We start from the raw sequence: 12,709 nt of genomic DNA, 5'->3' as shown, positions 1-12,709 counted from the left end.
GATTTAGAAGCACTTTTTATCAGACTCCACTGTTTTGGTATAATTGGCGTGGTTTGCCGTCCACCAAATTCTAATGCAGCGCATTTCCTCGATAGGATGGAAGGAATTCTTTTATGTCTTTCAACTAAGTACCAGAACCGAGTCGTGCCTTCGCCATGCCATTGAATGCATTGAATCGTTGGGGATATAAACATAGACACCGAAAACACTAGTTACACTCATTACAGACAATTGGTTAGTTCATTCAACTTTCGTATTCTCATACATACCCCTACGAGAGTAACCAGTACGTCGGCAACAACGATTGATCACATCTTAACTAACGTATCATCGAAAGTGAATCCTGGTGTTTAAAATGAACCAACAGCATATCACCTTTCTACCTTTGTTTTCATAAAGAAAACTCCAAACAAGAATGCACAATTTTCCAGCAATACAAGCAAAATCAATTACAGCTTATTACGGAATCACATTCTCTCCATCGAATTCGAAACATTGTATGACGATGACGCCAACATTGAAGTAGAGAACCTAACAAAAGTCCTTCGCCATGTCATTGAATGCAGTCGTTCAAACGTGTCCGCATGCTCATATAACACCCCTCTGACTCCTTGAATGACAACAGAGATCCTTGCATTGCTGAAGAAGAAAGACTTCTGGTACCACAAGTGGAGACAGCACAAAGAAAATACATAATATTTAGGTCAATTCAAACTGTTAGGAAGCCAAACCGTGAATCTTATGAGGCAACAAAAAAAGTCTATTATTCTCGACTCATTTTCCAAGCACAAGGCGATTCAAAGAAAACGTGGCAAATTGTAAGAGAAGTTGTCGGTAAAGAACCAACACAGCGTGTATCATCTGATGTAGTTGTTTCGCGTATACTTAATAAATTTAATTTAATCTGTACTGAAATCAGCTCAACGGTAGCCGCGAAATTCCCTCGTTGAGAAATGAAATGTTTTCAACCTCCTTATCAAATACGTTTGCTCTTTACTACATCAGTGAGGATGAAATTCATGACACTGTTGCCAATTTAAGCACTTACAAAGCCAGTGGAATAGATGGTATTACTGCTCGCTTAGTGAAAGATAACATTGATATTTTGAGTTCCATCTTGTGTCACATATTTAACCATTGCTTGCGTACGTCGATGTACTCATCTTGTTTAAAAAAACACCTAGGTTGTGCCGGTATATAAAGACGGCGATCACTCTCATCCTTCAAGCTATCGGCCCATATCTGTGTCAAGCATTATAAACACCATATTCAAAAAGATTCTTGGAAAACGAATGCGCCTATTCTTACAAAAATATAATGCTTTTTGCCCGGAGCAGCGTGGATTTAGATCACACCATTCCACATCAACAGCTGTGTTATCGTTATCACAAAAGATTAACACAGCACTGCAGAACAACCTTCCTGTGGCAGTTGTCTTCATTTATTTAAGAAAGGCATTCAATACCGTCGATCATAATATTCTGCTTATGAAATTAAAACACTATGGATTCCGTGGCAAAGTTTTTAGCCTCTTTTCTAACTACATTGACGGACGTCATCAAATGGTCAACATGCAAGATCTTGCGTCGTCATTATAAAATATAAAGACAGGGGTACCTCAGGGGTCGGCCCTGGGGCCACTGTTATTCTCACTATACGTAAATGATTTGCCATGCATTCTCAAATCGGCCGAGTTGTTAATGTACCTGACGACACAGCTTTAATAGTTACCGCCAATAACATAGCCGATTTATAATGTAGAGCTAATTTGTAAGCGGTTTGCAGTGAACAAATTAACACTCAATGCAAAGAAAATTAAATACACCATTTTTCACTCCCGTTACCGAAATGTGAACTGTGAGTCATTTCGACTTACAATGAACAACTGCCAACTTGAGCATGTGAAAGAATTTAAATATCTCGGTGTAGTGTTCGACAGGCGATTGCATTGAAAAAACAAATTATTTCTGTTTGTACTAAGCTAGCATCTGGCTGTAGTATGCTACTGGCTGCTAGAAATTATTTTAGCAGAAATATTTTCAGAGTCCTTTATTTTTCGTTTGTTCATAGTCATCTATCATACTGCTTAGACTCATGGGGATGAACCTTTAAAACTTACCTTTATCATATCCGCATACTAAAAAAGCGTGCGCTTAGAATAATAGATTATGCGGCATATAATGAACCTGGAACACTATCAACCCAACCCATGCTAAACCCATTTCTTTACTAGATAAAGATAATATTCCCATCCCGGAGTTCAAGGTCGCCGAAACACTAAACTCCACGTTTTGCTCAGTGTTTACTGATGAACCTGACGATGCATTTTCATGTGTTCCCGATGTATCTCCATGTGTGCCGTCCCATGATTGCCCTGCTATGCCCAGTGTCATTTTTGAACCAAATGGTATCATACAAGTCATTGATTCCTTAAAAGTGACGTCTTCAGCTGGTATTGATTGTATAAATTCTAAAGTTTTAAAAAATACCAAACATCTCTGTGCTGTCATATTGTCGCACATCTTCCAGCAATCACTGTCATCTGGAGTGGTGCCACGGGACTGGAAGGTTGGCAAGGTCATTCCGATACCCAAAAAAGGTCCGTCATCCTCACCTTCAAACTACCGGCCCATATCACTAACATGCGTGTGCTGTAAAATAATGGAACACATAATTTATTCTCAAACAGTCAAATTCCTGATTTCTGTAAACTTTTTTCATCCCAGTCAGCACAGATTTCAGAAAGGCCTCTCCTGTGACACACAATTAGCGCTCTTTATTAACGACATCAGCTCAAGTATAGATCAGAATGTTCCTGTAGATGCCCTTTTCCTAGATTTTGAAAAAGCTTTCGATAAAGTACCCCATAAACGCCTTTTTTTAAAACTTTCCCGCTTAAACATTGACCCAGCAGTTCTAGAATGGATACGAAATTTTTTGTCAAACCGGGAACAGTTCGTTTACTCCAACCAGACATCATCTAACACGCGTCCTGTCCTTTCAGGTGTACCTCAGGGTACGGTGCTCGGTCCCCTTCTATTTTTAATTTATGTTAACGACCTACCTAGCAATATATCGTCCCAAATCCGTCTATTCGCTGACAATTGCGTGATTTATCGTCCTATTAACTGCCCTAATGACTCCCAGATCCTTCAAAATGATCTAATAACTATAGAAACCTGGTGCAAAAAGTGGCTCATGACTTTGAACATTAGGAAAACCTCCGTCATCTCTTTTCATCGCAGGAAATCTCACCCGGCTACTTCATACTTTTTTTCTGGTTGCGAAATATCCCTGGTGAATTCCTACAAATATTTAGGTATAAACATTACGCCAGATCTTACTTGGTCCTCCCACATAACAAACATTTCTAACGAAGCAAACAAAGTCCTTGGTTACCTAAGAAGAAATTTACGACTTGCTCCCCCTTCTGTTAAACTTTTAGCATATCAAACACTAGTCCGTCCGAAGCTTGAATACGCTTGCGCCGTCTGGGATCCCCACCAACCTAATCTATCCAAAACATTAGAATCTGTCCAAAATAGAGCAGCTAGGTTTATATATTCCGATTACTCGCGCCACACAAGCGTTACTAACTTAAAGATTAAAGCCCATCTTCCCAGCCTTGAACTGCGACGCAAAGTCGCTAGATTAGCTCTTTTTCATAAATTTTTTCACTCACTGTCCCACGCATCTGTTATCATGCCCGCGCATCGCATATCTTCCCGCACTAACCACAACAACCCAGTTTACCCTGCGCATGCCCGTACAACTGCTCACCTTCGGTCATTCTTCGTTCAGACAGCGAAGGATTGGAATGACCTTCCGTCCCACGTCGTGCGCCACTCCAGCCCCATTCTTTTCAAAGCGCACATTGAAGAAACCCTGTACTGCCCACCCCTCATGTAACACCCCTCCCTGGGGTTTTTGAGGTATAATAAATAAATAAATAAATAGTGCGTCTTTGTTTCACAAGTTTGATATTCTACCTTTTGATTACTTACGGAAGCATAAAACAGCAGTCACCATCAGTAATGTTATTGCACACAGTGTACCTTTCGATGTATCTATCTTTTCTTTCTCGTCCCGCGTCACTAGATGCATGACATTGCGGAATTTTATTCTTCCACCTACTAAAACGTGTATGGTGAACGCTTACTACAGTTCGTAAGAGCTAAAGTGTGGAGTAACATACCACTTCAGATTAAAGATTCTATAGCTTTCTCGAGGGCACTCAAAAAATTTTGCAACATGTACAACAATAGTAGTGACCATGTACTAAACCTTACATATAGTTTGATGTTTTGTCTGTACTTGCTTATTTGATTATTTATGAACAAAGTGCAACAATGTGTTCTATACACATTTCTGTACGTTCTCTCAAGCATTTACGTCACCTTGAATCCTAATAATATCTTGTATTTTTGCTCGTTTTCTTGAAAAATTCGTTTTTTATGCTGTGATTTTTTATGCAAATTGTATTCTGCTTGTATACTTTCTCCCGTTAGACACCCTACTAGCCTATGGCTATGGGTCTAACCAGTGTTGTGCATTTTATGAAATGTCATCATAACAACCTCAATAAAATGAAATGAAAAAAATGCGCTGAGTTGTAAAGTAACAATTCTTTCTTACTACGTGGGAGGTACGCACAGCATACGTGACCACCCAAAATCGTCAGATTAAGGTCCAAAAACTGCAAAGAGCTATCTTTCAGAAGTTGATTAGTGAACGTGAGCCCCTTAGTGGTTTCCTCTAGAAACATCTAAAGTCTGCTCAACCATCACAGGGAAAGGAAAAGGGCATCTACTGTCAATAACAGCTAAAAAAATCATCGACAGATCTAAAAACTTCAGCAACGTTCACATGAGATGAAGTAAAAACATTTAGTAGTGCGTGCGTCATCTCCTCGTTTCACAAAATGTTTTTTGCGCCTCGGTCATCTGCATTAAGTAATCACTAACTTGCCCAAAAACAAGTCCTTTTGAATTACCCTGCTGAAGCCGTACTTGAGCAGTGATACGATGGCTGCTTCTTCCTTGTCGACCAGCCTGCAAAGTATAAGGACAGTTGGTCAATATCATTTACTAAAATAGTCGACTCAAGGAATGAACAAGCACAAAACAGCGACTTATAAGTGCATTTGGTGGAGATAACGTAATGACAGGCAGCATGATGTAGGAAGTCTTTGTTTCGTCGGGTCAAAAGTAGTGAAGCATTGTACGGATTTAACAACAAGCGTACAAGCTACGCTATATCGCAGAGCTCGTTCTCCGCGTCGCATTTATTAAGGCGAAAGCGTCCGCCTCGGTGGAACAGCGGCTTTACGGTGCTCGGCTACTGACCCAAAGGTCGCGGGTTCCATTCCAGTCGCATTTCTATCGAGGCGAAATGGCCCTTGTACTGTGCGATGTCAGAGCACGTTAAAGAACACCATATCATCTAAACTTCCGGAACTCTTCACTACGGCATCTCTAATAACCATATCCTGGCTTTGCGATGTAGAACCCGAGATACTATCATTATTAGACACCTCGTCAGGCATGAAAATCGATCTTCGGCGTTAACACGGGTGATGTAAGTAATGTGATGACACCATAATGGCGTGGCACATCGCCAAAATTTGTTCCATTATCCCATTACATCGCAGTTTGTTGGCGAAGGACACAGTGAGGTCTCAAAGGTGCTCAAAGCTTTTGGACAGGACGAGGGGGCTAAACAGATTGACCGAGATTAATGCCTTCTGTAATGAGGAACCCTCCGGGTAGTTCTTGCTGGTGCTCCTTAGAGCGCACCGCGAATGAACATCAGCATGTATTGTATTTTTGCTACAGTCACGAAGTGCAATTGCTTCACTCACGCTTTCTTAACGACAGCCACGATGCACGAGAACTGGCTGCCTCTGTTGCCTCGCATAGTCCTGTTGAATAATCAGGAAGAACACATCGGAAAGATAAAATTTCAACAGAATATTCGACCAAATGTCACAAAATTATTGTATGAAAAGGGTTTTCTTGGCACATATTCATAATGAAACAGCGCTAAAGAAAAGCACACAGAGAGACTTGAGAGCACGAGCGACTTGCAAGTGATTGCTTTATTCAAGCGAAACAGAGGGAAGAATAAAATATGCAACTCATGCACGTGACAAAAATACTACACTTGTAGCATCAAGCTATGTAGGACCAATTGGTGCATCGCTACTCGAAAGACGTGGTACGAGCTTAAAAGTGAGAAGAATGGCGCTCTTTCTGTCTCCTCTTCATTCCTCTCGCTTTTAAGCTTGCGTCATGTCTTTCAAGTAACTTGTAATATCATTACGGCTTCTCCAAGCAAGCCCGCAACGAAATAGTGCGATCCGTATAGTTTTCTAAAATAACTTGAGGGAACTCCGGCGCTGCGATAGTTCAGCGACCATAGGAATCACAGATAATGATGGGTAGTACATGAATTTGCCTTGTAGGCTTCGAACACACTAGTGGCTTCATTTATTGCAGTGCTTTTATTTTCTTTCGACCAAACATTTTTGTTATTCATGACGCAATTTAATTTGGTGGGCCTAAGAAGTTATGGTGGTGGAGTGTAGCTGCTGAACATTTCCTGATTGTCATCGCAGGAGAATGCAGCTCTAGGCCAGGCGAAGCCAAACGGAGCCGAAAGCGCGAAGACTGGACAAATCCATGTACTACCCATCATTCCCATGCTCGCTAAAGCGTAATGCATTGCAGCTTCCATATACATCAGCGCCAGAGTTCGCTCTAGTGTATCTATACGAAAGAAGCCTAGCTATCTCTCTCTTGCAAGAATCCGTGCGTCGATAAGAGGTGGTCGTGTGGCAGAAATCTGGGGTGCAACCGCAGGAAGACAGACGGGAGAATGGCGCACCCTCTAAGGAGCTATTGTGCTCACGCGGGTGAATGTTGAGCCAGTGCCTCGTTTGCTGCACACAAACCCCAGCGAACGAAATGAAATAAAGCACATAGTTTGGGTTTGCAAGGAACAAACAGTATGCGGTTCGTGACGGAGCACGTTCTGCTCGACGACATATTCAATCTTGAGGACAACCTGTAGATTCTGGCACACAGGCTATTGAGCTAATTTATGCGGAAAGTGCACATCAACGTTGAACTATTCGGCAATATTTTTTTCTACGGTGAGAAATACAATGAATAAAGGGACTAGCGTTTTACCCTTTCCTGATCTTGCATTACGTAGTTCTGCTTGAACATTTTTAACTTAGTTAAAAACGTTTAATGTACAATGTGCCGATGACATCAGCCAGGAAGGTTATACTGTGTGCACTCTAAAAAAAGGGGAGCGAGAATGAAAAAACGGGCTCTGTTTCTTCTTCAGCGCAGCGACTTTCTTTCTTTCTGGCGCTTTACCCGTCGCGCCCTCTCCCGTCAAGGACCAAAGGAGCAACGTTTCTCTTTCAGTGTTCAAGTTTCTCCTCAATCACGGGGTTTTGCCCGCGCGCATGCGCACGCCGAGCCCAGCTGGCTACGGCCAGTCGCGAGCAATTACTTTTACTTAAGATTGATGCAAGCAATGCAGGAGTGACGTTTTTTATGTTTTATTGGTGTACAGTAAAAGCCTTTTTTTTTTTTCGTCAGGCACTCGCACGATGCTCTGCTAACTTCAGTGTGTGTCTCGTGTTGTTTCATACTACCAATTTGTCACGAATACAAGGAGCTCTGCTTCCCAAGCAGTCTTGCTTTATCGATTACCTTAGACTGTACACAAATAATGGATTTTTCAGTGTTGACATACTTGGTAAGCATACGCATATTTAGTTTCACATGGCACCGACAGCACTCACGAATTCAACGAGGCGCATAAAAAAGCATCAAACTTAATTTTTCAACATTCTAGGAAACCTGATACCACTGCACAGTCCATGCGTGAAAGCATGATCACATACAATTGATGGGGTTATACGAGCCGCTGCCGCCATATGGGTTTTCTTTGCATCCCCCCCATTCGAATACGTCGCCGTGGCCGGAAGTCGAACCTGTGTCCTGCAGCATAGTCACACGACACCCAATAAGACGATGCTACCACGGCAGGTGTAAAGCACAAAGGGAAACAGGCTGCAAAGTTTCACCGAGAATACATTTGCCAGCCTAGGTTACAACCATCAGAAATGTTTCAAACATCATCATAACTACACTTTTGTGAAAAGTAAACCAATGACTTCTGTCAGTTAAACGAAATTCTCAATCACATGCGTTTTGAATTGCCCATGCCAGCACTGAGAGGTCGGACGGAATATATGCACGCGTGCAGTATGCCTTTCTCGTCTACGATTCTCCTTTGTCGTGAGAAAGTCAACACAAAATGCACTTCTAGTAACAGCTGTGCACAGCTGGTAAGTACTAACAATCACCCACCTTTGTGAAATGAGTATTCCAAATCCATAGTAGTAACCACCACAGCCACAGTGCTAACAACACAATTGTGGCACGCACAATGACTGCAAGTTGACACGCGAGGCGAATCGCAAGAGGCATCTGAAGCAGCAAAGTGTGTAGGCACAGCATGCTATAACGTTATAGTAAATTTGCGCACTGCAGCGCTAGTTCCTCCACACAAGTAATCAAGCTTCCACGACACCAAGAGACACTCCCATCGCTCCCGAAAGAATACCGTCGGGTGCGAGGTCATCTCTTATTTCTCTCGCAAGACCCGCGTTGTAACGTACGTATACGCTGCTAAGACTGGCGTTACCGCATCAAAAACACTGTCATTGAAGGGCTAGCGGTGTACTGTATCCAACGCTAACAGTCACACTTGTGGTAAGCACGTAAAAGGAATATAAGCAAACGTTAACCTGAAACAACTAAACGAGGTCGACGCGACCACAGAACACTTGCCATGACGGAGACAAAGTATGGCTAGGAGTACCTGCCAGTTATTTGAGTACCTGTCTATTAGACACCGCCATTGTAACTATATTGTTTTTACATGCCCTTCCCCTGTAAGTAATGTTATATTACCACACTGTAATGTTTTGTACTCTGTTGCTTCTGTTATGTTTTGTGTTTTCTTTTCTCGCCCCCCTTACTCAATGTCCCTACGGGAACCTGTAAGGTAACGTGAATGAATGAATAAATAAATAAATAAATAAGTAAAACAGGAAGCTTGTACGTGCTCCCGCGCGCAGATGTAGGCTCCCTAAGTATGGCCTGCATGCTGCGCTTTCTCCGAGTAACAAGTGGAAGAATAAAAAAAGACGTGACATCCGAAATGGCAAGCGTGCGGCAAGCGTTTGCGATCTCGGAGGCTTCATGAAAAAAAAAATAACTGTGGCAGTAGTTGAGAGATGGCGCAGCATTCGGAATGCCATCGGCATTATATGCATAGCTTGGGGTAATCGTTTTCGCGAAAACTTGACAAGCTCTAGTAATTATTCAGTTCATCATTGTGCAACCGTTAATAAACTTCCATTTGTCTAAGCATCACATAAAACATATTAATGTGTGCGCATGTTGGGGTAAGGCCACAAAACGCAAAAAAAAAATGTTACCAAAACTTACTTGTTACTTGTGCCACCATGGTCAGTCGAAATTCATTGCTATATAAACTTGGGCGCTTTCGTAGTAGGATGTGAGTAAACACGTCTACGTGAGGACTCCACTTTCGGCTTCGGTGTGAGACGGACGTGTGATGGCTCGCTCCCTGCGAGGTGCTTCGGCGGCCGCTGCTGGCCGCGGTGTTAGGTTCCCTTCTGCACCATCGGATTACCGGTTTTTGTTGCCTACATTGCCGTCGGGTGACAGTATGGAAGAGTGTGTGTTTCTGCACGGTGATTTCGAAAAAAGACCATACCGGTTGGAAGACTTTCGGGCCCCGTTGGAAGAAGTGGGACTCATCAAGGCGATCACTGGCATTGGAGCCTTCCAGATGAATCACATCTGGCTGGTGAAGATGCGAAGCAAGGATGACAAAGATGTATTACTCAAAACAGGTGGACTCCGAGTCAAGGGTGGCTTCTGTGCTATCATCGACCCTATCCAACATGATGTAACCGTAAAAATCCACTGGGTTGACTTTGCGGTCTCAAATGAGAGCATTCGACAAGCGTTAGCTGAGTTTGGTGAAGTTTTGGAGGTTTCCAACGACAACTGGACCGTCGCGGGCTTTGAACACGCGATATCGACGACGAGGGTGGTGCGACTGAAACTGAAGGAAGGCGTGGTGCTAGAAGACCTGCCGCACCTTTTGAAGATTGGAGGGGGCACCGTCCTTCTTGTGGCCACGGGTCGGGCACCGCTTTGCCTAAGGTGTCACATGCAAGGAGATATACGACGAGACTGCCAGACTCCCCGCTGTGGTGTATGCCGAGAGTTTGGACATGAAAGTCAAGATTGCGTCTGGAGTTATGCCAGAGTTACGAAGACCGTGCTGCCAGCAGACGACGCCCAAGATAATCTAATGGGCACCGAAGAGGCTGAGAAGTTGGCCCCTGGCAGCAACGCCGTGGGACCCGACGCCACGGTGCAGGCAACTGGAGAAGAGACAGCCGACGCAACAACGCAAGACGGCAAGGAGGAGGTGGTAAAACTTTATTACACCAAGGTATTTGGGCACTTACGTCCCAGGGTCCCCGCACGACCCCACTGCGCTATGCGTTCATGAGTTCATGCAGTTCCATGACGTGGGCGGCCGGGTCAGTGGCGATCTTCTGCTTGGCCGGGTCCGTCGAGCGCAGCAAGGTCTCCCATTCCTCCCATGTGGTCAGTGGCTCCGGGCCCCGCGGGGGAGGGTCCGCCGGGCATTCCATGAGAATGTGGGTAAGGGTAGCGTGGGGGTGAGTGCATTGAGCACAGGACGGGGCGTACGCTCCCGGGTAAATGCGGGAAAGAAAATAGGGGGAGGGAAGGGTGCGGGTCTGAAGGCGACGCCATAATATTTGGTGAAAATTTTTGAGGGATCGGTGGGGTGGTGGGTATAGCTGGCGTTCGGCGCGATATGACTGGGTCATCTCGTTGAACGAATGCATGCGCTCCCTGGAAGAGCCCTCGGAAGAGCAAGCGCGATCGCCGCTTCTTCCGAGGATTCCGAGGTGGATGCAGGAGGAAGGTGGAGAGTTGCAATGGGTTGGAGTGTGCGATCAACGACTGCAACTGCCGCGTCGTCGCCCGTGCAAGCTGCATCCACCCATACGGCGTCCTCTTCAGAACCGTAGCATTTGTGGAGAGCTTTTGCACGGGCCTTGCGGCGGGCCGAATGGTAGGTAACGTGGGTGTTTCTTAAGAGAAGTTTAACTATTATCTGTGTGCTATTTCTTCTTGTCGAAGTCGGAGATACGGGATTGTATAAAGGAAGCGGCTCAGTATGAAGGCATGAATGAGACGACACAAATCGCGTTCCTTCATGCCATAGTGTTTTCCAGAAACTCTGCGGACGAGGTGCGAGAGCGCATCCGTCACCCGCTTGAGTTTCCGGATAGTGAAAGTGTTACGGCCGTTATTTTGGATGTGAAGGCCCAAGATTCGGATTGTGTCGACCTCTGGGATAGGGCGCCCGTCCAGAGTAACGGTGATGGGGGCAGTGGGAAGAGCACGTGGTGAAGGGCGTATGAGAAGCAGCTCAGATTTTTCCGGGGAACAGGAGAGACCAATGCTTTGTGCGTGTTGTTGTGTAATGTTTGCGGCGGTTTGTAAGGTTTCCTCTATGTCGCCATCACTACCGTGGGTGGTCCACAGTGTGATGTCGTCTGCATAGAGGGTGTGGTGAAGGTGAGGGATATTGTGAAGAGCGCGGGCTAAGGGAATGAGTGTGGCATTGAAGAGAAAAGGGGAAAGGACCGAACCTTGCAGAGTGCCTACACCACTGAGGGTATATGGAGGGGACGCATGGGGGCCCATATGAACCTCGACCGTGCGTCCTGATAGGAAGGCTTGTATGTAGGCGTACATACGAACGCCCACATTGAGGGGGGAGAGAGCCGCCATGATCGTTCGGTGTTCTACTCGATCAAAGGCCTTGGTTAAGTCCAGGGCCAAGACGGCTTTAGTATGAGCGGGGATGAGAGGATCAAGAATGCCGTGCGTCAGTTGAAGCATGGCATCTTGGGCGGAGAGACACGGGCGGAAGCCCACCATGCTGTGCGGGTATAGGTTGTGGTCGTGCATGTGTTGAGTCAGTCTGTTTAAAGCAACGTGCTCGAGAAGCTTCCCGAGACACGATGTGAGTGAAATGGGGCGGAGGTTTGATATGGTAAAGGGCTTGTTAGGTTTAGGGATGAATACAATCTTGGCATGGCGCCAGGATTGCGGCAAGGTGCCTTCCTTCCAGCATTTATTAAAGCAATCTGTAATCTGTGCAATCGACTAATCATCTAGATTACGGAGCATGGAGTTAGTTATCCCGTCTTTCCCCGGTGCAGAGCTTGTTCGGATGTTCTGGAGGGCCATACGGACCTCTTGCTCCGATATGTCGTTGTCCAGGGCTTCATTCGGGGCTCCCGTGTCGGGCGGGAGAGGGGAAGAGGTGCCGGGTGCCGTGTGTGTTGTGCGTAGTTGGTCCAGAAGGGTGTCAGGGGAAAGCGTGGAGTTGTGAAGTAGGCGTGTAATGTGATGTTGTGACGTTGTGCGTGAGTACGTGTAGGGTCGATAAGGTGCCGTAGGAGGTGCCATGCGTACTTGGTAGAGAGGTTGCCAGCTATGCTGTTGCACACCTGACCCCAGTTGGAACGACACAACTC

General features: G+C 45.1%; 1 protein-coding gene across 11 annotated transcripts in view; it reads right to left on the bottom strand.

Moving 5' to 3' along the window:
* The window catches only part of LOC119165999 (high affinity cAMP-specific and IBMX-insensitive 3',5'-cyclic phosphodiesterase 8B), a 404,448-nt gene that overhangs the window by 260,807 nt on the left and 130,932 nt on the right, over positions 1-12,709 (bottom strand). For all 11 annotated transcript variants that reach the window (XR_012884029.1, XR_012884034.1, XR_012884037.1 and 8 more), the window contains 2 exons: positions 5,861-5,920; positions 4,994-5,051 (listed from right to left, as the gene is read on the bottom strand). Coding sequence is in view for 8 of the 11 variants with exons in the window: in XM_075865592.1 (XP_075721707.1) it covers positions 4,994-5,051; positions 5,861-5,920 (118 nt within the window). In the remaining 3 variants the exon portion in view is untranslated. The remainder of the gene's footprint in view (positions 1-4,993; positions 5,052-5,860; positions 5,921-12,709) is intronic.

Source organism: Rhipicephalus microplus, chromosome 1, assembly GCF_043290135.1.
Source record: "Rhipicephalus microplus isolate Deutch F79 chromosome 1, USDA_Rmic, whole genome shotgun sequence".
Classification (NCBI taxonomy): domain Eukaryota; kingdom Metazoa; phylum Arthropoda; class Arachnida; order Ixodida; family Ixodidae; genus Rhipicephalus; species Rhipicephalus microplus.
Note: the sequence above shows the minus strand (reverse complement) of the source record. Positions and strands in the feature narration are given on the sequence as shown.